Here is a 23,745-nt window from a genome sequence, read left to right as displayed (position 1 = left end):
TAGCCTCCCCCTTTAAGCCATGCACACACACACACACACAGCTTCCCCTTTTCAGCTGTTCCCCTCCCCCCAGGTCCCATGGCCTCCAGAAGCCAGACCTCTTCCTGGCTCAACTTCTCTGAAAGGATATTTGATTGGCTGGTTGGTTTTATATAAAACCAGGAATGTCTTATTTATACCCCACCCCTGCCCCCCATCATGACAAGAACACTCACAGGTTGACTCGACAACAAGCCAGCATTTCTGTGTCAGTACAGGGAACTGAAGCTCTCACCCTAGCTCTAACAGAAGGGATCATTTGTAAGAGCACAGTGGGTACAAGGTAGATGTTCAAGGTGGGGCCCAGGACCAACTAAGCCATGCTTGGGGACCAAGGGTCCTTGTTCCTAAAGGAGAGCACATTGTCATTTCTCTGCCTACACCCGAATCCTCCTTGCTCCTCCCTCAGGCTGTATTTCCCCTTTGGCCTCTCGGTGTTCTCAACATTCATCTATATATAGATTTCTGAGGTGTATAGGTTTCTCTGCCACAGCTGGCTTGATTCCAGCCTTGCATTTGACAAGGCTCCAATCAAATGTCCTGGGTTCAATTCCACTCCCTCCTCCCAAATCAATGATGTGTCAAGCAACTAACTATACCTTAGAACTAAAGGAATCCAGCAGAGGAAAAGGGGGTGGGGGTGGGAGGGGAAGGGAGGTAGGGAGAGAGAGAGAGAGAGAGAGAGAGAGAGAGAGAGAGAGAGAGAGAGAGAGAGAGAGAGGATACTATGACTGGGTATTCACTGATTGGGTTGCAGGGACAGAGTATTCACTGGGTGGGACAGGGTATTCACTGATTGGGTGGCTGGGCAGGGATATGTGGCTCCCTCAGAGGGAAACCTATGAGGTGGGCTTTGGGGGAGCTCAGATCTCATTCATTTCCCCCCCCCAAGCCCTGCCCCTGGGGCAAGATGTCACTTCCATGGCTGTGTCACACTCTCTCTCCCTCTGCAGGGTCATCAGGACCACTGCCTACCTGCTGTACAGCTTGCACCTCAACTCCTGTCTTTACTACTGGGCGTCGGCCTTCCAGGGCATCGGTTCCACTCACTGGGTTTATGATGGCGTAGGGAACAGGTGAACCAGCTTCCCCTCCCCCACTCCACACCCTGGGCATCATATAAGCAATATTTTTATCCTTTTACAGTTACAACAGGAAGGCTCATAGAAGGTGTCACACGGCTATTGTGTTGTCAAGACAACCTTGCTCCTGAGGAGCCATTCATGGCCAATGTTCTAGGGCCAAGTTTCCCTTCCCCACCCATCTCCCTAAGCTAAGGTCTCCTGGGAATTGTTACTGTCCGGAGATGGTCTGGGCATGAGACCAGCTAGAGCCGTGGTTCTCAACCTTCCTGATGCTGCAATCCTTTAATATAGCTCCTCAGGTTGTGGTGACTCCCACCACCACTATAAAATTATTTTGTTGCTACTTTATAACTGCAAAGGAGTCTCAACCCACATATTTTTGTTTGTTTGTTTTTTGCCTTTTTGACACAAGGTTTCTCTCTGTAGCCCCGGCTATCCTGGACTTGTTTGTAGTCCAGGCTGGCCTGGAACACACAGCAATCCTCCTGCCCCTGCCTCCTGAGTGCTGAGATTGTAGGCATGCACCACCATGCCTGGTGCAACCCACAGGCTGAGAACCTCTGCACCAGAAAGATCTTTTCCGAATCCCCAAGCAGAGTTGGCAAATACACCACATAGACTTTAGGGTGAAGAAATATTCAGGGCAAGGGACAAGGACTTGTGGATAAAGATGTTCCCCATAATGTAATTTGTCATATAGAAAAAATGGAAATGCCCCCCCCCAGGACCAATGAAAGAGGATTGCCGGTGGAAGCGACATGGTTCAGAACATCCACGTGATACTGTATTTTGTTTTTTGTTTTTGTTTTTAACCTCTCTGCGGGCGACATACTTCTCCAGATTTTAGCATTTCTAAATTTGAGATATGTGGATAATCCATGTGTAGGTTTAACATGCTATTTATTTTTGTCCAAAAAGTTGAACATGTGTTGAAGATGCAGTTTGGTGGGAGGGTCCTTGCTTAGTGTGCACAGGGCCCTGGGCTTAATCTCCAGCACACCCCACCACCAAAAAGAAAAAAAAAGCAACTCACTGGTGTGCTATACAGTTACTGTATCTTAGAACTAAAGAAATAAACAGGAGAGTGTAGAGTGTTCCTGCTTTGTATCTTAGAGTCAGCCAAGAATGACATATGGTGTCATGCATATATGTATACCCAATATGGTGGACAGCAAGCAGAAAACCTTACTTGGGTCCCCACTGCCCTAAGCAAGGCCATGCAATTACAATGTAATGTGACTCATACATGCAACTTGAAATGCTTAAATAGGCATATTATAAACTTGCAAGGAGGTAAAATCTCTTTTAGCAATGTATTTGGTTAATCGTAGTGACAAAATTATCACCTCTGTGGGTAATTGCCGTGTTAAGCATGAGTGACAGGTGGTTGACTAGACAGTGTTATGCTTCCTCTTATACCTTTTAAATCCTTTGCATGTTTCACACGTACACACACACACACACACACACACACACACACACACACACACACACACACACACCACAGCACATCATTGTACATGGCTTCATTGCTTCCTTATGGTATATGCATATTTTAAGTTCTGGGGACAGAACCCAGGGTCTCCTGTGTGGTTAATTAAACATTTTTAAGACAGTCTCTAAGTTGTCCAGGCTGGCCTTGAATTCACTCTCTAGCTCAAGCTGGCTTTCAGCTTTCTACCCTGACTAGCTTCCTGAGGGCTAGAATGCTACTAAGGATTCTTGTGAACAACCACAACAAGATGAGTGTGAGTGTTCGGCTGGTGCTTGGCCAGTGCCTGCCCCTGCTGTGAAAAGCCAGCATGCCAGGCCAGGAGCGAGTTCAGAACCTGGCCTCTGGGAACACTAACAGCCCCAGCTTAGAAACAAAAGCTAAATTCTGAGAATAGGTAGTTTTCTGGCTTTCCTTCACTTCTCAAAAGACTCCATGCCCCTAATCTAAGAACCCTTTTCTCAGTGACAGGCCGAGCTGGCAGCACAGGAAGGAGAGCAGTCAGTGGTGCTCTGGTACCCAGAGATCCAGGCCTACTTACTGACACACTTTCTTTCCCAGGGGAGTCCTCTAGGGACCCTGGATATGTGAACAAATTACAGCGACAGAAAATTCTTCAAGAAGTTGAGTGGCACAAACAATAACTATAAATTATTATAACTATAATATTTATAGTTTATAAATAAATTATATTACAAATTACAAATAGCTATAAACTCCAAATAGCTATAAATAAACTGAAAATTAGACACTACCCTCTAGGGTTCTGCTGTGTGCTGGAGCAAGGAGCCTTGGAGAACCAGTCCCTGCTATGACAGTCCACTGTGATCTATCCCAGCCTGTAATGACACACACACACACACACACACACACACACACACACACACACACACACACACACACACCCGTGTTTCAGGGGGAGATTACTTCAACTAGAAACATTTAGAGGAAAGGCAGGACTTTGTAGACTCTTATACCTTCTGTAGTTCACTGCCCAGCTGTATGAACGTTCAGCTCCTTCCAAGTTTGGTTGGCTAGGTGGCTGATGGGGAGGCGGTGAAGTGGGGAGTTGAAGGGGAGGGAGGCAGCTTCGTTCTTCCTAAATTGCTTCATGCGTCCTAGTCCCCTGGTGACCAGTACTGGTATAGTAGGGTTGTCAGGGCAGACTGATCTGTAGACAATTGGTGACAGCTTGTCTCTCTCTCTCTCTCTCTCTCTCTCTCTCTCTCTCTCTCTCTCTCTCACACACACACACACACACACACACACACACCCCACTACTCCTCGCAGCATGAGTACACTTTGGAATCTTGTCCCATCACCTAGGAAGCGTCTGGGAGACATGGCCAATCTGCTCTGTTCACCAGGGCAGGTGCTGGCAGGTCCCTGTGCAGGCCTCGATGGCTGACTTAGGACCCGGTCACTCTTCTGGCAGCTCCTTTCATCCTCATAGTTGGCCTGGGACGAATGTTCCCCTGCTGTGCCCATTTTATGGAGGAGGCAGACTGGCTAGAGAGTGGTTCTAGGGCCTGTGCTTTTGTCAGCGCCACCTCATAAGCAGCAGGTGAACAGAGGTGGGAAGGCCCAGGGAAGTCAGGCAGGTTCCTTGACCTTACCAGCCTCCCTCTTTGTTGACTTCCAGGAGGACTCGGCCTGGAGCTGTGGCTGGGTGCCTCCTGGAACCTCAGTTCCATACCCATGCCCTGGGATGACATGTTCACACAAGGCTCGAGTGCCAGGTAGCACTTGAAAGTGCTGTCCTGTTGGACGTGGGGCCATTCTGTTGCATCTGTGTCATATGAGGTCCCTATGGGTGTCCGAATCAGTACTGCCAGGTCAGCTGGGAAGTTCCCATAATGACAAAGGTCCCCCTTTTTGCTTCTTACTAGTTACATTCGATGCTACTACTGGGCTGTGAAAACCCTCATCACCATCGGAGGGCTGCCTGACCCCCAGACACTCTTTGAAATCGTTTTCCAGCTGCTGAATTATTTCACAGGTGTCTTCGCTTTCTCTGTGATGATTGGACAGGTAGGTAACTGCAGTTACATGCCCATTCACCTGGGGTCCCCCCACCCCATGCTGGAAACTTCTCTGTGTGCTGTGGCTTTGGGGACTGAGCTCAGGGAAGGGCTCAGCTTGAACCACTCAGGACCAGGAGATGTCTGTGTCCCAGGACTGCCCCAGGACTTCCCTTTGGGAAGCGCAGTAAGCCAGGTGGCTACATAGCTTTCTCAAAAGCTTGGGGACCTGGGCTGTTCTCGGCAAGAAAACACTTTGGAGTCTCTGATGTGATGTGTAACCTGTGTTCTAGTCAGGGCACATGAGGCAAGAGATGACATACTCAAAGCAAACATGGAAGGGTCCCATTCTGACAATCAATATGCTGGGTTCAGAGTTCTTCCCTGGGGGAGAGTGGCTGTCCAGCTTACCCTAGTGAGACATCCTACCCCGACATTGTGTTGGGGATCTGAGATGGCTTGGAGAGGTCTGCAGCCTTGTTCCCTGCGTCTAATGTTCATGCTTTAGGTATGGCCATCTATGTTTCTCTCTCTGATTTACCCAGGACCATAGGTCCCTGACCTGTGTATTACTGTGTAATACTGTATATTATCCAAGCCTGTGTCTTGCCCAGCTTGGACCCACCATTTCCTTGACCTCCCCTCACTGCTGTCTTGCTCCAGATGCGAGATGTGGTGGGGGCCGCCACAGCGGGACAGACCTACTACCGCAGCTGCATGGACAGCACGGTGAAGTACATGAACTTCTACAAGATCCCCAGGTCCGTGCAGAACCGTGTCAAGACCTGGTATGAGTATACCTGGCATTCCCAAGGCATGCTGGGTAAGACTGGCCAGGCCCCTATCCTCCCCCCTACTTCCCCCAACCAGCCTTCACCAGATTTCCTGACTGACCAGGTCTTCCCTTGTCCTGTACCCTGCGGGGGCGGGGCGGTATCTCGGTTGGTTGCACCCTCAGCATTAATATTAGTGGGACCTCTTGAAGCCAGTGAAGACCCTAGAAGACCTAAGGGGCTTGTCCTCTGGGCAGCCATCTCGCTTCATCTACCTTGAGATACAACTCCATCCAAGGTGGAAGCGATTTCAACCAAGGAAGCAGAGAGACATGGCAGCTCAGGCTTAGGATCCCAGCACTTAGTAGGGCCGATTTAAGTTTTAGCCAAGAGTAGACTACATAGCTAGATCTAGTCTCCAAATGAATAAAATGGTGGGTGGGCCAGTGAGATGGTTCAGCTGCTGGGAGTGCTTGCTGCCAAGCCTGATGACTCAAACTCGAACCCTAAGACCCAAATGGAGCCAGGCATGGTGGCGCATGCCTTTAATCCCAGCACTCGGGAGGCAGAGGCAGGTGGATCACTGTGAGTTTGAGGCCAGCCTGGTCTACAAAGTGAGTCTAAGTCAGCCAAGGCTACACAGAGAAACCCTGTCTCAAAAAAAAAAAAAAAAAAAAAAAAAAAAAGACCCAAATGGTAGGAGAGAACTGACCTCCACAAGTTGTCCTCTGACCTCTACATACGTACCATGGTGCATGTGCGCACCCATGAGCATACTGTAAAAAAAAATATCAAGTGGTACAGCATAGAGATAAGTGATATGAAAGCTGGACAGGGGCATCACAGTCGGACTTCCTGGAAGAAGTGTCATTAGTCCTTAGTTTTGAAGGATGAGTAGGCGTTTGGAAAGGAGGCCATAGTGTTCCCAACAAGGGGACTCTCAGGATCTGGAGTGGTGCTCTATGGCAAGCGAAGCTGGCTGAGCCAGTACAGGGCCTCACATGGTTGTGTGCGAGTGTGTAAGGGACACAGAGTCCTGGTCTGAACTCTGACCTCTTCTGGGTCTCCTTCCCAGATGAGTCAGAGCTGATGGTGCAGCTTCCAGACAAGATGCGACTGGACCTGGCCATTGATGTAAACTACGACATTGTCAGCAAAGTGGCGCTCTTTCAGGTAGCGCCACTGGTGCCCTCCTGCTGGGGGATGTGGGACAAAGCCCCTGCCTTCCTCTGACACACTCCTTCCTCTTGGTCTGGGCAGGGCTGTGACCGGCAGATGATCTTTGACATGCTCAAGCGACTTCGCTCAGTCGTCTACCTACCCAATGACTATGTGTGCAAGAAGGTGAGCCGCGTGGGCAAGTGTGCCTGCAGGGCCTGTGAGGGTGTCTGCTCACCCCGCACAGTGGCTGTGCTGCAGAGGAGCCCACCTTGCAGAAAAGGGTGGAGGGGCTCTAAGCCACAAACGTGCTGCCGGGGTCTCAGTCTTCCCATCAGGAAAGTGGGTGAAGAGACAGACCAGGTTAACGGCTGCAACTGGTGATCCATGGGTAGTTGATAGCCCTGAGATATTTTGTGAATTTAAGTGGAATTAATTCCTAATGTTTATAAGTTGGAAGATTTCACATCAAGATTCAAATGTCTGGATGGAATAGAACATTGGCTAGCTCTAGGCCCCACTTTCTACAATAGCAAGATTCAGCATGGGAGGAATAGGGGTTGTCCCTACAGGACAAGTGATGCTCTCCTTGTCCGATGTTACGGGTCCCACCATTCTGTACCATCCCACACTAGGTTCCCTCCATTGCTTTGAGTCACATAGGAAACATGTATGTCAGGATCTGACTCCTGACAGTGTCTAAAGCCCTTTGTGCTTCTTGTTAAGGGGTCCAAGGTGACAGCAAGGTCATCAGGGACAAGGGACAGGCAAGTTTCAAGTCTTTTGTACAGAGTTATAGTAATAAGTCTGGGTGAGTGTATGGGGTGAAAATACTGTAAGAGTCAGGAGCCTCTAGCCCCAGTCAGGTGGATTCAGCCTTTTAAAAAATTATTATTATTTATTATTTTTGAGACAGGGTCTCTCTCTATATATGGCCATGGCTGTCCTGGAACTCACATGAAGACCAGACTGGCCTTGAACTCACAGAAATCTGCCTGCCTCTATCTTTTGAATGCAGGAACTTATTTTTACTTATTGGTATGGGCCTCTGGAAGAGCAGCAGTAAGTGCTTTTTCCTACTGAGCTCTCTTTGGCCACTCCTTTAATGTTACTTATTTGCCGTGGGGAGTGGGAGGGGTATGCAATGTTGAGCATGTCTTAGTCAGAGGACACCTTGAGGGGTTTGGTTCTCTCCTACCGCTATGTGAGTTCTGGGGGTCAAACTCTACTCATCAAGATTGACAGCAAATGCCTTCAATTTACAGTTTCGTGTTGGGCCACACGCTATAGCCATCCCTGGCCAAGTGGCTCCGAGAGCTGCAGGTTGGGCCTGTCTGCTGGCCAGTATGCTATGCAGTCTGTAGAAGTGAATCTCTGAGCCAGGGGAAGTTTGGGAGCCATAGAGTGCTTTATATAGTGTTGGAGCCACTTCCTAGTGGTGCAGCGCTGGGCAGGTGGCTTGCCCTCTCTGAGTCCTGTTATTCTTGTGGATGTGGTACAGGTGCCTGCAGTGCCTCCCTTGTGGGGCGGCACAGTTGCTGTCTCTGTTTTTCTGTGTGACAGGTGTAGAGTTTGCATCCGGTGACTCAGGTGTTGGGGAGCACGTGTGAGCAGCGCCCTCTGCTGTTGATTCCTCCCTAACTCAGTGACACACTAGCTTTAACTCCCACACTTTGATCCCTTGTCAGATTACACAGAAAAGGGAACACCAGACCATGTATGTGTGTGGTCAAAGTGTAACTGGGTTACTGTCACCCCTCCTAAGCATGACTGACAGGTGGCTGGCAGGTCTAGGAAGACATGAGGATGGGAAGGCGTGTGTCAGGTTACTGTTTCCGAGTGAATCCAGAGCAAGTTACTCATTAATCCACTCTCTTAGTCATTCATTTAGTCTCTCATTCATTTGTTCATTCATTCATTCTTTCCTTCTGTTTAGCTTGGGAGTCTGGCCACTATATGTTAAGACTGGCAGACCAACCGAATGACCCATTTTCTCAGGTAGCAAGATGTACATCTTCTGTTTGGCTCTCTTCCACCTATACATGTTTTTTTTGTTTGTTTGTTTTTTGTTTTTTGTTTTGTACAAATTCAAGTTGGATTGGATTAGGGCCAACCTACTCAAGTAGGCCATCTTATTTGAATTACACCCGCAACAACCTTATTGCCAAATAAAGGCATATTGAGGGGGGGGGGTCCTTGGGATTAGGGATTCAGCAGACAGAGCCTGGGTTTGGGGTCAAAGGTTAACCATGGCAACCATGCACCCTGGAGTCAGGCTATCTGGAATCAAATCCCAGTCCTGGTTCGACCTTGCTTCATGATCTTGGTAGCGCCTTCTGACTATTACTGTCGTTCCTATCTCAGCAAACACTGGCCAAGCTCCTGAGGCATTGGACATAGATTCTCATTCAGGTGTGGACTGTGGGATAGTACAAGTGGGAGCTGCAGAATAGCATCGTACCCAACATTCAGGGTGGGGGAAAGATGGAGGCCAAAAGGAAAGCAACCAATCACACCACACACCACATGATCTGGTGGTACAGGGCTGAGATAGCCTCAGAGGCCATGGGGTGTGAGACTTGGCCCTCTTCCGTTCCAGGGGGAGATTGGCCGAGAGATGTATATTATCCAGGCCGGGCAGGTGCAGGTGCTGGGTGGCCCAGATGGGAAGGCTGTACTGGTGACACTCAAAGCCGGATCCGTGTTTGGAGAGATAAGGTCAGTGGTGGTGGGGGTCCATGGCACTCTGGGCAAAGGCTCGGGGGGGGGGGGGCATCAGGAGAAACTACGAGAAAAGCACTGGCTCTTGCCAGCATGTGTAGGATGGGTGCTACCATAGTGCACCGTGAAGAAAGTGGGGAAATGCGGAGTTGAATGAATGAGAACAACACCCAAGCCACTGGGTTGCACACACCTGCAGTCCCAGTCCCGGGCTGATTGGAAATCATTCTGAAAGAAATAGTAACAGTCTTTTTCTTTCTTTTTTTCTTTTCTTTTCTTTTTTTTTTTCTCTTCCATTTTTTGAGACAGGGTATCTCTTTGTGGCCTTGGCTGTCCTGGACTTGCTTTGTAGAACAGGCTGGCCTTAAACTCACAGTGATCCGCCTGCCTCTGCCTCCCAACTGCTGGGATTAAAGGCATGAGCCACCATGCCTGGCCAACAGTAATATTCTATTTCAAATCCTGAACAAAGCACATCTTTAATCCCAGCACCAAGGAGGCAGAAACAGGCAGAACTCTGAGAGTTCAAGGCCAGCCAGGTCTACATAGTGAGATCCTGTCTCAAAACAAAACAGCAGCAAAACCCCTAAAACAATTTCTCTAAAGCCACATCCTCCAGCCGGGCGTAGCGATGCATGCCTTTAATCCTAGCATTTGGGAGACAAAGGCAGGTGGATTGGTGTGAGTTCGAGGCCAGCCTGGTCTACAAAGCGAATCCAGGACAGCCAAGGCTACACAGAGAGACCCTGTCTTGAAACAAACAAACAAACAAACAACCCCCCCCCATCATCCTCCAAAAGGTCTCATTTTTTTTCTCCCTTTTCCATTCCAGCTTGCTGGCTGTTGGGGGCGGGAACCGGCGCACGGCCAACGTGGTGGCCCACGGCTTCACCAACCTCTTCATTCTGGACAAGAAGGACTTGAATGAAATTTTGGTGCATTACCCCGAATCGCAGAAGTTGCTCCGGAAGAAGGCCAGGTAGAGAATTCCTTTTCTTTTTTCTTTTCCAGTTTTGAGCAATGCCTGGGAGAGGGCGGGTCCTCTCCTGCTGCTGTAATACCACTGTGTAAAACGGGGTGGAGAAACTGTACTGTTGTTTCACCTCTAATCCGTGTTCCGATTATGCCGGGTGGTGGGTAGCTTTCCTTTCCTTCCTGGATCAAGGCAAAGGCTCTGTTCCGCATGAATGTGCCCAGTGTCCTGCTTCTTTTGGTTGGCTATCACTAATGGCTTTGACCTCCTTGCAGCCAACAGGCCATCTTAGAATGCTCCTTGGATTAGGTTATGTCTGGTGTTTTCTGGTGATGCAGTTTTGGCTCTTGGCTTGGTGTAGAAGTGGCCTGTGGTGGATGTGCCTCCTCAAAGCAGCCTATAGAGCACAAGGTCTGGGTTCTTCCCAGGTAATGACTGAGTTCACCTCAATCTTAGGGACATGGTTTCTGTACTACTCATTTACTATTTCTTTGTACTTGACGAGCAGTTAGTGGGGACCGTCTTTGGAACCACAGAGAAGGCCCTGTTCCTACCTAGTGTGCACCTGCCATCTGGAGGACACTAATCTGCCCATGACCTCTTGCCCCTTGGTGGTTTCCTGGAGCCATCACTGTCTAACCTCCTCCTGTCCCCCACTCCTCCTGTGGCTCACACTCTGCTCCCAGGAAGAGCCTTTCCTCCTGTCCTAGGTCTTCGTGTATTTTATTTTATGAACACCTGTTACAGTTATTCTGAGGCTCCCCAGTAGTTCTGGCGAGTCCAGTGGGACCTCTTCAAGCTGATTTTTGTCGCCCTTTGATGTCCCATTACAATTCAACATTTCCTTGTGTCTGCCAGGAAGAAATAGGCACACCAAAATGGCCTGGCTAATCTTGGGCTCGCCCACCTCTCACACCACTGCCCTCCTGGAAATAGCACTTTCTCCAAGGAACCTAATTTCTTCTAGTGGGAAATTTTTGGAAGAGTTTTGTGGGGGATGGGTTGGGGATGAAGCCCAGGGTCTTATGCATGTGTGCTTTACCACCATTGGTCTCTAGAGACCAAGATCTAGGCCTGGTATGACGTCTCTTGCCTATAATCCCAAAGGCAGAGGCAGGAGGATTGCTGCAAGTTCAAGACCAGTCAGGTCTGCTGTCATGGATCACTAGCTCAGTCAGGGATAGGTCTTTGGGATCGGGAGTTTTTGGCGTGTCAGTGAAACAGAGATAGATGAAAGAACACACAGACAAAACTCAAGACCAGGTTTTCATCTGAGTGTATTTTGTAGCCAAGCAGTTTAGCATTATATACACTTTTTTGAAAGCAGGGTGGGGAGGGGGGGCAGGCGGTTGGTTACATTTTTTACAGCATTTTTTTTTACACAGCAGATTCACAGAAGTCAGTGAGCAATCAAGCATACAGGTACAGGATGTTAAGTTATTGTGTTGTTATATTTTAAATTACAACTTTGAATGAAACAATACAAGGTGCAGGGACACATAACAGAAAGATGTCATCATTCTTAAGTTACTGGCTTGATATCAATATGTATGTGTTTTTTTTTTTTGTCCAGGGCCAATGTCCTCTCTTTAACGAAACTTGTGCCCAGCACCTGTGTGCCAGGACATTTTATTTTATTTTATTTTATTTACCTGGAGTCTTTTGAAATACTCCATTTTTTTGGTAGGCCATAGTATAACTTATTAACTAATGATTAATTTCTAGTCATGTCTTTTTTAATAAGTGGAAGTGAAGCAGAACTACTTTGGCCATGGACAGTTTTTGGCTGTAGTCCTGGGTCGGAGTCTCATAGCAACCATTGTTACGCTTGAGAAGTCTTACTTTGGGAATAAAATGCAGTTAGAATTTAGAGAGAAATAGAAACTAGCTCTCAGCAATGAGAGTTTTGAAACTGTAGTTTCTGTTGGCAGGAATATCGACCCCAGTCCAGGAGACTCTCCCCTTTTTGGGGGTCTTAGTTTTCAGGCCTGTGTAGTACTTGTTACTTCATCTTGAGTTTTGTCTGTGTGTCCCTTCGTCTATCTCTGTTTCACTGACAGTCCAAAAACTCCCGATCCCAAAGACCTATCCCTGACTGAGCTAGTGGTCCATGACAGTCTGCTCTGCAAGTTTCATGCCAGCCAGGGCTATGTTGTGAGACCCTTTCTCAAACTAGTAAAGTAAAAATAAAATTGAAACAAGATCTGAATCTGGCCAGGCATGGTGGTGCACACCTTTAATCCTGCCCTCAGGAGGCAGAGGCAGGTGGGTCTCTGTGAATTTGAGGCCAGCCTGGTCTATAAAGTGAGTCCAGGACAGCCAAGGCTACACAGAGAAACCAAACAACAACAACAACAAAAAAACCAAAAGCCAACAGCAAAAAGGCAGGATGTGCTAAACGCATTAGGTTTTGTTTGGGGGATATTTTAATTTTCTTTCTTTGTTTAGTACCCAGGGCCCTGTGCATACTAGACAGGTTCTGTACCACTGAACTTAACCTCCAGCCTGTAAGTTTATTATATTTGATTCATACTTGGGGCAGGAGCTTGTTCGATTGGTCAGGTGGTTTTTTTCTGCTGTATTGTGGTCCAGGTGAGCTCCATGTACCCACTATCTCCGTCTACCTGCCTCAGCCTCTTTAGTAGCAGGGCTCATAGGCTTGTGCCATGATCTGGCTTAACCTCGTTGGTTCTTACATTTTCCATCTTGTGGTTTTTTTTTTTTTTTTTCCCCTTTTCAAAACCAGGCAGACCCATGGCTGCTTTCTTACTTCCTGTTATATAAATGGCAGCACACCACAGTCAGCTGTAGTCCTAGTGCGTCTCCCCTCCCCCAGAGTGAGCTCTTGGTGCAGCACCAATGTTTTGCACCTATGACTAGCAATACAGGTGTATGTGCATGTGGGTTTGTGTTTTGTGTTGGGGAGTAGGTTTATTTTATTTTTAGAAAAGCTGATTTCTGCTTTCTAGTCCTTCAGATGAGGTTTCAAGCTGAGTGGCTAAGGAAACCCACAGGAGGTGCGGGAGGCTTCCCTGTGAGGTACCAAACCCTCTTAGCTCTTCTAGCATCAATTTTTGCATCTATAAAAATAAAAGTAACCATCCTCTACTTCGTCTGTTGTGGAGATTTAGTAATATAGTCTGAGCTGGGTATGTGGCACACACACTTTAATCCCACCACTGAATTCAAGGGCTACCCTAGTCTATATAGTGAGTTTCAGGGCAGCCAGGGTAACATAGTGAGACCATGTCTCAAAAAAAAAAAAGAAAAAAGTAAGATGACTCCAGTGGTGTGTGTGTGTGTGTGTGTGTGTGTGTGTGTGTGTGTGTGTGTGTGTGAGAGAGAGAGAGAGAGAGAGAGAGAGAGAGAGAGAGAGAGAGAGAGAGAGAGAGATCTCATGGCCCATGCTCCCTATATAGCAGAAACCGGCCTTTGACTGCCTGTTCCTCCTGTGTCTCCCTCCTGAGTGGAGAGAGTACCTCCTCATCCATCTCAGGCTCTCTCTTTGTGGATTCCCTCTTGCTAATATTCCTTTTGAGACCAGTGCTCACACAGGTTTCCAGCCTAGGACTAAAGGGGGACACTGAGGCAGATTGTCCTTTTGAATAAGATTTATTAAAGAGCTATTAACACCATGGACAGACAGGCAGGCGGCAACATGGCAGGGGCTCTGAGGAGATTTCAAGCCAAGAGGCTGAACTTGCCTGAGCCTTTGGGGAAGTTAGAATTCCGTTCTCCTGGAACCCAGGCTCCCTTAGGGGGCTAAAGATTCAGAACAGGCTCCTGGTGAAGGAGGCGTGGTCTGAGCAGCAGTCTGGCCCAGGTTCTGGCAGCAGACTCCTGTGGTCACTCACAGACTTCCACCTGGTAGCCACTGACTGTGTCCTAGTGTGTGCTCTAGCTGGTGGCAAACAAGGTGGCACCTTGTCCCCAAGAAGGTCAACACAAAAGGAGGAAAAGTTTGTTTTGGGTTCAAAGGCTTCAGTCATGGTCGCTTGCCGCTTGCCGTGGCTGCTTTGGACCTGCAAGTGAGGGAGGACTTTGTGGTGGGGACATGTGGGAGAGGGAGGGAGAGGGAGAGGGAGAGGGACAGAGAGAGAGACAGAGAGAGAGAGAGAGAGAGAGAGAGAGAGATAGACAAAAACCTTAGATCCTCCTCAAAGTAATACTCCCCATGGCACTCCTCTGTCAGTGGGGGTTTGGTTTGGTTTTCACATGTATATTCTGTCTCTAGTCTCTCCTCTCCTGCCTCATGTCCTTTCCAGAGCTGAGGCCTGCATCACAGAGGATTCCATTCCTGTGGACAGGTTTGCCTGTACTGACTCAAAGTGGCGCAGCCAGCAGCTGTCCCCTGCGTTGCTCTTTGTCATTTCAGCACCACAGTGCTGCCTGTCATGCATGAATTATGGACTCATGTGACATAGGTGACAGTGCTCGTGTGGCTGGTGAGCCTGCATCCAAGGCCTCTGATGAATGATCATGCTTGTGTCTCCTGGGGTAACTCCGGGAGAAATGCAAATCTCAGGCCATTAATATCACCGCACACAACATAAGCCCACTGGCTCTGATTAGATAAGCAGCCGGCAGTAGTCTCATAAAAAAAAAAAAAAACAACAACAACAACAAACAAACAAAAAACCAAGTTGAGCTGGCACCCTCATGAATGAATTTGCCAATTAGCAGTCTCACCCACTAGATTGCAGGCAAAATTCATTTGTTCTTGAGCCAACCTATTCATCATGTGTTCATAGCGTGAAAATTTCCTAGTAAAAGGCGCAGCCTCTGGTGGGAAATTCTATGCTTATTCAAAGAAACAAGGGGCTGGGCCACACCCGATCCAGCTAGTGATTCTGTCTCTGCCACATCTGGACAACCTGGAATGTGTCTCCCTGCCACTACTCTCAGCCGCAGTTTTCCCCATTTTCAGGGGCACAATAACCCCAGCCTTTTCCAGATAAAGCAGAGAGGGGTCTAGGATGACTTTTATAACAACCCCTTTGGTGAGAACTAGCCAGGGTCCCTGGTGTTCCTTCAACACCCTCACGACTTCCCAACAGGCGCTGCCTCTCTCCCAAACTCACCATGAGCCTACAAACTCTTGGGAGATACCCTCAAACCACTTCCAAACTATAGTTGTGTCCTTCAGTCTGTCCAGTGTGACCTCAGGCAAGTTCATCAACCTCTCTGAATCCTAGCTACATCCGCAGAGGATTCCATGCAGGCGCAGATGGGGCTTCCTCCCCACCGTGCACGTTGGATGGAAGTGGCTGTGGCTCTCTTTCAGGCGCATGCTGAGAAACAACAACAAGCCCAAGGAGGAAAAGAGTGTGCTCATCCTACCCCCGCGTGCAGGCACCCCGAAGCTCTTCAATGCCGCCCTCGCTGCAGCAGGAAAGATGGGCGGAAAGGGGGGCAAGGGCGGCAAGCTCGCCCACCTGAGAGCCAGGCTCAAGGAACTGGCTGCGCTGGAGGCAGCCGCTCGACAACAGCAGCTGCTGGAGCAGGTACCATGGCGGGGACCGGCTCTTCCCCCTTAGCAGGTTTCTTTCAAGGAGGAGGCCTGGGTCTTCTAAGAGCTGGCCATACATTCAGTGCTGGGGCTTGCTGTCTCCATTACAGCAGCAGGCTTTGTTTGGTTGCAAGCAACAGAAGCAGGTTCAAGCCAGATTGAGAAATCTGGATGGCATCTCACATGGGTGAGAAACTGAGGCAGGATTGCTACGAATTCTAGGTCATCCTGGGCTACACAGTGAGTTTCAGGGCAGTCTGAAATTGCGTTGAGAGACTAGGAAAATGAGAGTGTTTAATAACTGGCAAGTTCTGGGGCTGGAGAGATGGCTCATAGGCTAAGAGCACTGTCTGCTCTTCAAGAGGTCCTGAGTTCAATTCCTAGCAACCACATGGTAGCTCACAACCATCTATAATGTGATGTGGTGCCCTCTTCTGGTGCACAGACATACAGGTAGACAAAACCAAGGTGTATATAATAAATAACTAAATCTTAAAAAAAGAAAAGAAAAGAAAAGAAAAGAATAACTGGCAAGTTCGCCGGGGTGTGGTGGCACATGCCTTTAATCCCAGCACTCGGGAGGCAGAGGCAGGAGTATTGCTGTGAGTTCAAGGCCAGCCTGGTCTACAAAGAGTCCAGGACAGCCAGGGCAACATAGAGAGACCCTGTCTTGAAAAACCAAAAAATAGGGGCTGGAGAAATGGCTCAGTGGTTAAGAGCACCGCCTGCTCTTCCGAAGGTCCTGAGTTCAATTCCCAGCAACCACATGGTGGCTCACAACCATCTATAATGTAACCTGATGCCCTCTTCTGGCCTACAAGCAGACAACATTGTATACATAATAAATAAATCTTAAAAAAAAAAAAAAAAAAAAAAAAAAGAAAAACCAAAAAAATAAAATAATAATAATAATCATCATCATCATCATCATCATCATCATCATCATCAAGTTCAAGTACAGCTGGGTCTCAAGCCACAGGACTGGCCTTCCCATTTTTCTTTTCTTAGCTGATGGCTCTACATCTTTTTGTGTGGCAACCCTAACAGGAAATACATCTTCCGCAGAGAGTCAAGTGAAATTTCCCCAGGACTCATTGTCATCAGTCAGTGCTGGGCCGCATGCCAATTCCAGAGCCATTGTCCCTGGAGCCAGGGTGGTGTGTGTCCCACACCAATCCATTCCTGGACCGGAAGTTGTGAGAGGGTTCTTTGGGTGGGAGGTGTGGATGTAGGCTGGGAATATCTCTCCCCAGAAGACAGTGATGTTCTATTTAAGACAGTGTCTGTGACCATTTAAATGATTTGGAAGGGAAAAAAAAAACCCACATAGTTATGCAAAGTGGCAATGGTCTTCACTCCTGTGAACCTAACGGGATATTAAAATTAGTTTCTGGGCCTAAAGCCAGGAAGACCTATTAGAATAATGGTACTAATTTCTCACCTGCTCGTAACAGTTTTTCTTTTGTTTAGTTTTCTGAGACAGAGTTTCTCTGTGTTATTGGCAGTTCTAGGCTTGCTTTGTAGACCAGGCTGGCCTCAAACTCTCATTGATCCACCTCTGCCTCCCAAGCACTGGGATTAAAGGCGTGTGCCACCACCTGGCCATAACAGTCTAAGCAGATGGCCGGCTGTGTGAGAAGCCCAGTGAACTCAGTCCTGTTGCTGTGAATCAGGGGACACATTCAGGGCTCATTTGATAGCAGAAGTTGGGCAAGGGACATCAGAGGCACCTGGGGTTCCAGGACATTGCCCATCAGTGGCAGACAGAGGAGAAAAAATGTGATTGCTGTGACGGTCAAGGCTGAGTCTGCTGTCCTGGGGTCTTTTGTGCTGGCTGCTGTTGTGGGGTTGGGATTGGGTGGACACAGACTGAAGGAGCCTCTCACAACAGCGAAAGGCTTCTTTGGCTAAGGCAGGTTTGTTGCCCAGAGATTTAGAACGCCAGAGCAGAAGGACAGTAGATGGGGTCCTTGCTAACTGAGTCCAGAGGCTCTGCCGCTCTGGGAAAGGGGCCCACACTCTCTGAGACCCACGTGGGACTGCAAGGTGAGGCAGCGGCTCCTCAGCCCTCCGTGAGTCTCCTGGTTCTGTTTGTAGCCGTCCTGGCTTCAGCTGCTGCATCTGAATGAACTTTGTGCCTGGGGTGGGGAGTTGGTGTCTCGTGAATCTCGGGTGCACAAGGTAGGGCAGATCAAGCGTAGGATGACATGCAGAAGCATGGAAAAAGCAAGCAGGTCTGCTTTGGATTCTAGAAGCATCCCACACCTTCCCTTCCTTTAACACCAATGAGTCGTGCAAACTTCAGGGCTCTCTGCTCCACAAAAGCACACCAGATGCTCTCCCTTGGGTCTTGGGCAGCCCCAGCATGCTGCTGGCCTCACTTTTTCTTTTCCTCAATTCTTATTGATGGGCCAACACCTGTGGAGGAAGCACAAGGTAGGGGCTGCAGCTGCCCACTGAGCCTCAGGACACTGGGTCACGTCAACTTAAATTTTCTGTATCCCACTCCGTTCTTCCTATAAGGGTTGTAACCTTTGGAACCTTCCAGAAAGGCGATCAGACCACAAGTGCTCCTGCCCACCTCAGCCGTAACCTATGCTCTCCCAAGTTTTCCTCACTCACCCTGGAACCATCCATTACTAACAAGAAGAGTGGGTGTCAGGGTGGCTCAGCTTTTGAAGAGGCGAACACTCTTCAAATAAGTCAGGAATCGATCTGTACTTGAATGCACAACTTAACACAGGCTTCCAGCCCATAATAGTCTAAACTATCTCTAAGAGTTGGGCATGGCCACCTGTACCTGCAATCTCAACATTGGAGAGGTTCAGGGAGGAGGATCCTGAGTCTGACGCCAGCTTGTGCTCCACACCAAATTTAGGGTTAGCCTGGGCTACATATGAGGCACTGTCTCGAAATAAAGCAAATCCCCAAGACTTCCCTCAAAACATGCTGGGCTCTCATATTCAAGCTTCAACTTACCACACTATATTGTTTCTCCTACACAACCATGATGCAGCTCTCCGGGCCACTTGCTTTCACCTCGTGTGCGCCACTGTCCTCCGGAAGACCCAGAAGGTGGGGGCAAGTTGGTTTGCAAGAGCAGCCACTCACATCATGCTCTCTGGGTTTCAGGCCAAGAGGTCTCAGGAAGCCGGGGGAGAGGAGGGCACTGGAGCCCCAGACCAAGCAGCACCCCAGGAACCACCAGCGCCCAAGGAGCCTCCAGCCGGCAACTCTCCTCCACCAGCCCCGGGGAAGCCTGAGGGAAGCAAGGAGGAGGCAGCCGGGCCCTCGGAGCCCCCAGTGACGATCCGTGTGAGCCCGGGCCCGGATCCCGGGGAGCAGACGCTGTCGGTGGAGATACTGGAGGAGAAGAAGGAGGGACAGGAGTGAGGCACGTGTAGCGCCCCATGATCCCCAGGGGTGAGGGTGGACTTGGGGGAACCGCCTGCCTCGCCAAGCTTCCTAGCCCAAGGGCACCTCCTCACACATAGGCTTGTTGTGGAAACCCTCGAATTTCATCACATGGTGGTGGTGTACTTGAGTTCCTACCATCCCTGGAGCACTGTGCGCCCCTCCAACAGTTGCTGTTCCCAAGAAGAAAACTGCCTTGCACTTTTAAGATTTTTTTTTTTTAAGGAGACAATAGAAGAGAGCTCTACTAGAAAAACCAAGGGTTGGTAATATGGCAAAGTCCAAACTAGAACACACTCTGTGTTTAAACAACAGGGAAGAGCTGGAGTGAGGCTAAGCACCTGGGAACCCAGTACTGGGGAGGCTGAGGCAGCAGGGTCCTTGGTTCAAGGTCAGCCAGGGCTTCATAGTGGATGAGAATGTGGCTCAAAATAAACCAATAGCAAAACAGCGCCTCTAAGCCAGTGGTTCTCAACCTGTGGGCCGTGACCCCTTTGGGGTCAAACGACCCTTTCATAGGGGTCACCTATGACCATTGGAAATATCAGATATTTACATTACAGTTTGTAACAGTAGCAAGATTATAGTTATGAAGTAGCAATGAAAATAATGGTTGGGGGGGGGGTCACCACAACGTGAGGTCACCACAACATGAGGGATTGAAAAGGTCACAGTGTTAGGAAGGTTGAAAACCAATGCGTTAAGCAGCAACAGACCACAGAGCAGTAAACACAGTAGTCTAGCCGATGGCAGGGCGGGTGGTCCGGGGCAACTATACACTACAGGCAGTGATGCTTGGCGTTTTTTATCTTAGCCCTTGAGAGTGTTGCTAATTTTAGTAGGTAATGATGCTAAAAAGCTCTCCATACTACTCCTGGCACCCATCTCTCTGACCACTCTCAAGCACAAGGTAACAACTATGAAAAAACAAAGCCAACCCCCCCCCCCAGTGGTTCTCTATCAGCACCTGGGGAATATGCTTATAGCTGGGCATCATGGAGCACTAGAAAACTGAGGCAGGAGGATCACGAGTTTGAAGTCAGCCTGGGCTGTATAGCCATATCTCAAAAAGGAAGAAAAAGGGGGGCGGGTGGGGAACACCCTAGTTCATTGGTGATGGCAGCATAGTCCCTTGTGCAGATGTGTGGTGACGTCACAGCCACTGCGCATCGGTGAGCATTTGGATTGTTTCTAATCACCCACTGCTAAGAATACCTTGATGACCTAAGTTAAGTCTCTGAAATCTCTCGCTGTCTTTCATGTGAGGGCCTTGGGTTTGATCCTCAGTATCAAAAGAAAGACCTGATTGCACTGGTCCACCTTGTTTAAAGCAGGTCGGGGGTGGGGGCTGGTTACACGGGAATGTAGTCAGACTTTCTTTTCAGCCCTGGCATCCTTATGCATCATTCTCATAGCTGCACCCTGGACTCTAAAGCCCAGGCATGCAGAATGCCTCCGCCTGTGGCGAGTATTCCAGATGTTTCTATAAGGTAAACACGCAGGCCTTCAGAAGACAGCAGAATATCTCGCTGGCCCCTTCACGGTGAGATCCTGCTTCATATGGGACCTGTTTTCTGTGAAGGCATTTACTCTTTTACATGCTAGTCCTTGAAAATATGCTGCTTACTATATAAGGCGAGAGGTCCTTGCGGTTCCTGGAAAGAACATCAATTTTGAAACGAGATCGGCAGTGTCTTAATTTCACTGAGCTATCTCATTTAGGGCAACACTCACAGAAACACGATACTGGGTTAACTGAATTGGAACCGGGCATCATTCTCCAAGCTGAATTGAACCGGCTGGCCACACGTCGCAGCTCAGAGATTATAAATCCTGAAGTCACAACAGGACATAGGTGTGTGGCTGTTGACTCTCTCTTTCAGTCTCCCCAGTGTCTCTTGCATTTTGGTTGATAATGAATAGCACACCATCTTTAAAAAAAAAAAAACCTACAAAGATATTTTAAATAGAATTAAAACCAAGAAGCTGTTTAAATTTTCATTATCAAAATATGCTTAGCCACCAGAACTAGTCTAAGCTGTTTTTTCAGCAAACATGAATACTATATGTATCCACCATTTTCATAGTACATGCATTTTAATTAAAGTATTTAGACAAATGTTCCTGGGTTGTGGATTTATTTTCAAAGGTGGCAATCAGCATCAGGTATGATTGTTGCATTTATTTTATCTGTATGGCCTAGGAAGCCAATAACATACAATGAGAATGAAGTGTAATTTAAAGCTGTAAGCACTATGCTGGGCAGAATCTAAACTGCTACTAATCTACTAGTAAACTAAAATAAACTACTCTAATCCTCATAACCTACTGTATCCCAATCACTTGCCAAACCAATGCTAGGGCAGCTTCTCTCCACCAGCTGGCCTCTCTCAACAGTCAACTCCAGCTCCTCCCCCTCTCCTGGAAGCCCCGCCTTCCACTTCCTGTCCTTCTGCCCAGCTGATTGGCTAAACAGTGCTTTATTGACAACTGCTACATCCACTCAAGGCATTCCTTCACACATCTGTAATCCCAACATTTAGGAGGTGGAAGCAAGAGAGCCAGGAGTTCGAGGCCAGCCTGGTATATGGGACCTCGTCTCAAACAGCAACAACAAAACTGAACAAATGAAAAGCTGCAAGTCTGGCTTGGTGGCGTATACAGGTACACCTAGTGCTTGGGAGACTGAAACATGGGGATTGAGAGTTCAGGGTTGACATGATCTACATAAGGAGGTCCTGTCAAAAGACAAACCTACCTCCAGTGAGAGGAATGAGCAACAAGGGGGCATGTGAATCAGGAGCAGAAGCCACATCCTAACGGTAAGCAGGACGGTCATGGTGAAAAGCAACTGACTGTAGTAGGGTGTGTGTTTTTCCTCCTGGCCCCAAGCTCCCAGAATATATGACTCATGAAATTCAAAATATATTTACAAATACCTAGGCCATGTAGCTAGTCTCTTCTCTGACTAGCTCATAACTTCAAAGAACCCATGGATACTAATCTACACTCTGTCACGTGGTTGGTTACCTCTTCTCAGGTACCATGTGTCTATCCTCACATCTTCCCAGGCGAATCTCTCCCTGGCTCTTTCCCAGAATCCTTTCTGCCTGCTGAATGTTCCACCTTCTACCTTTTCCTATAGGACACAGGTTCTTTAATTGTCAGGCAATGCATCCATACATTCCCGATATATCCTCTCGACTGGCAAAGCTGTCTACAGGACAAGCTCAGGGTCCTTGAAAGCTTCAAATACCAGCTGGGAGTTCTGTGAGATATGTACTCCTCCTGACGGAGAGATTAGCAGTGAATAGCACATCCATTTTACTACGCTCCAAGGAGGGTTGTGGTTGGGCATTGTTTTGAGAGGGACCCCTGTTAAGACTGAACTTCCAAGCCAGGCAGTGGTGGTACACGCCTTTAATTCCAGCACTTGGGAGGTAGAGACAGGCAGATCTCTGAGTTTGATGCTAGCCTGGTCTACATAGTGGGTTCCAGGACAGCCGAGACTACATAGAGTAACCCTGTCTCAAACAAACAAACAAACAAAAAGGCTGAACTTCCCTACAAGCCTGATAGTAAGAGACAGTCACAAGTTAGAAGCTTATGATCATAGGACAGGGAGAGGGCCAGTCATTGACAGGATGGAAATTTCAGGTGACAGGAGGTTTGGCTTTATAGTGAAAGGCACTATGAACACACCCCCACATGGCGAAGAGTTGAGTTGTCTCCCGTTGATAACAGGAGAGTGGGTATGGGAGTTTGAAAGAAAATGGCGTCCAAAGGCTTGTGTGTTTGCAGCACCATGCTCTGTTTCCTGGCATAACCCTATAAAACTGTAAGCAAGCCCCCAATTAAATCCTCCTCCTCCTCATTCTCCTTCATCATCTTCTTCTTTTGTTTTTTGTTTTTGTTTTAGGAGACAGGGTTTCTCTGTGTAGCCTTGGCTGTCTTGGACTCACTTTGCAGACCAGGGTGGCCTCGAACTCACAAAGTCATGCGCCACCAAGCCCAGCCCAAATCCTTCTGTTTTTAAGAGTTACCTCAGTCATGATGTCTCCTCACAGCAACAGCACGATGACTAAGACAGTGAGATGGCTATGAGCCTCAGGTCTGCGTGGCCATTCCTAGCCTTTATCCATCAGTGACAGATTGAACACTGAGTGAGTACTGAAGACTTAGAAACTGATTCTCCCACACAGATCTCAGCTATGTTTGCTTCCCCAAATACCAGAGCACTGCCTTTGGGAGACATCACCCCCTGTCCAGCACCTTGGCCATCCTGGAGGAAAAGAGGAGACTGGGGAACCTCCAGAGGGCCAGAGAACCTGCCCAACCCATAGACTGCAAAACTATGGCCAGCAGAGGCCGATAATCTGTGAAGGGACACTGCTTAAGTAAAGACAGCTGTGTTTAACATCTGTCACTGTTCCACACCTGCCTCTCCCTACCCCTCCAACTCCACTGGGCAGAGTCTAATTTTAGAGGGCCCAGAAGGAAGCCACCCAAGTGCTTTATTCTGACTCTTCCTTGTTAAAAAAAAGTTTTCTTACTAAAGAC

At 48.3% G+C, this 23,745-nt stretch overlaps 1 protein-coding gene across 1 annotated transcript in view; it reads left to right on the top strand.

The window, feature by feature from the left end:
• Cngb1 (cyclic nucleotide gated channel subunit beta 1) overlaps positions 1-19,164 on the top strand; it is an 89,472-nt gene extending 70,308 nt beyond the window's left edge. The window contains exons 25-34 of the mRNA XM_051169353.1: positions 993-1,115; positions 4,506-4,647; positions 5,301-5,460; positions 6,486-6,583; positions 6,671-6,754; positions 9,168-9,286; positions 10,122-10,268; positions 15,547-15,766; positions 17,869-17,952; positions 18,904-19,164. Coding sequence (XP_051025310.1) covers positions 993-1,115; positions 4,506-4,647; positions 5,301-5,460; positions 6,486-6,583; positions 6,671-6,754; positions 9,168-9,286; positions 10,122-10,268; positions 15,547-15,766; positions 17,869-17,952; positions 18,904-19,164 — 1,438 coding nt within the window. The remainder of the gene's footprint in view (positions 1-992; positions 1,116-4,505; positions 4,648-5,300; positions 5,461-6,485; positions 6,584-6,670; positions 6,755-9,167; positions 9,287-10,121; positions 10,269-15,546; positions 15,767-17,868; positions 17,953-18,903) is intronic.
• Positions 19,165-23,745: the final 4,581 nt, after the last annotated feature.

The sequence above is a fragment of the Acomys russatus genome, chromosome 26, assembly GCF_903995435.1.
Source record: "Acomys russatus chromosome 26, mAcoRus1.1, whole genome shotgun sequence".
Classification (NCBI taxonomy): Eukaryota; Metazoa; Chordata; class Mammalia; order Rodentia; family Muridae; genus Acomys; species Acomys russatus.
Note: the sequence above shows the minus strand (reverse complement) of the source record. Positions and strands in the feature narration are given on the sequence as shown.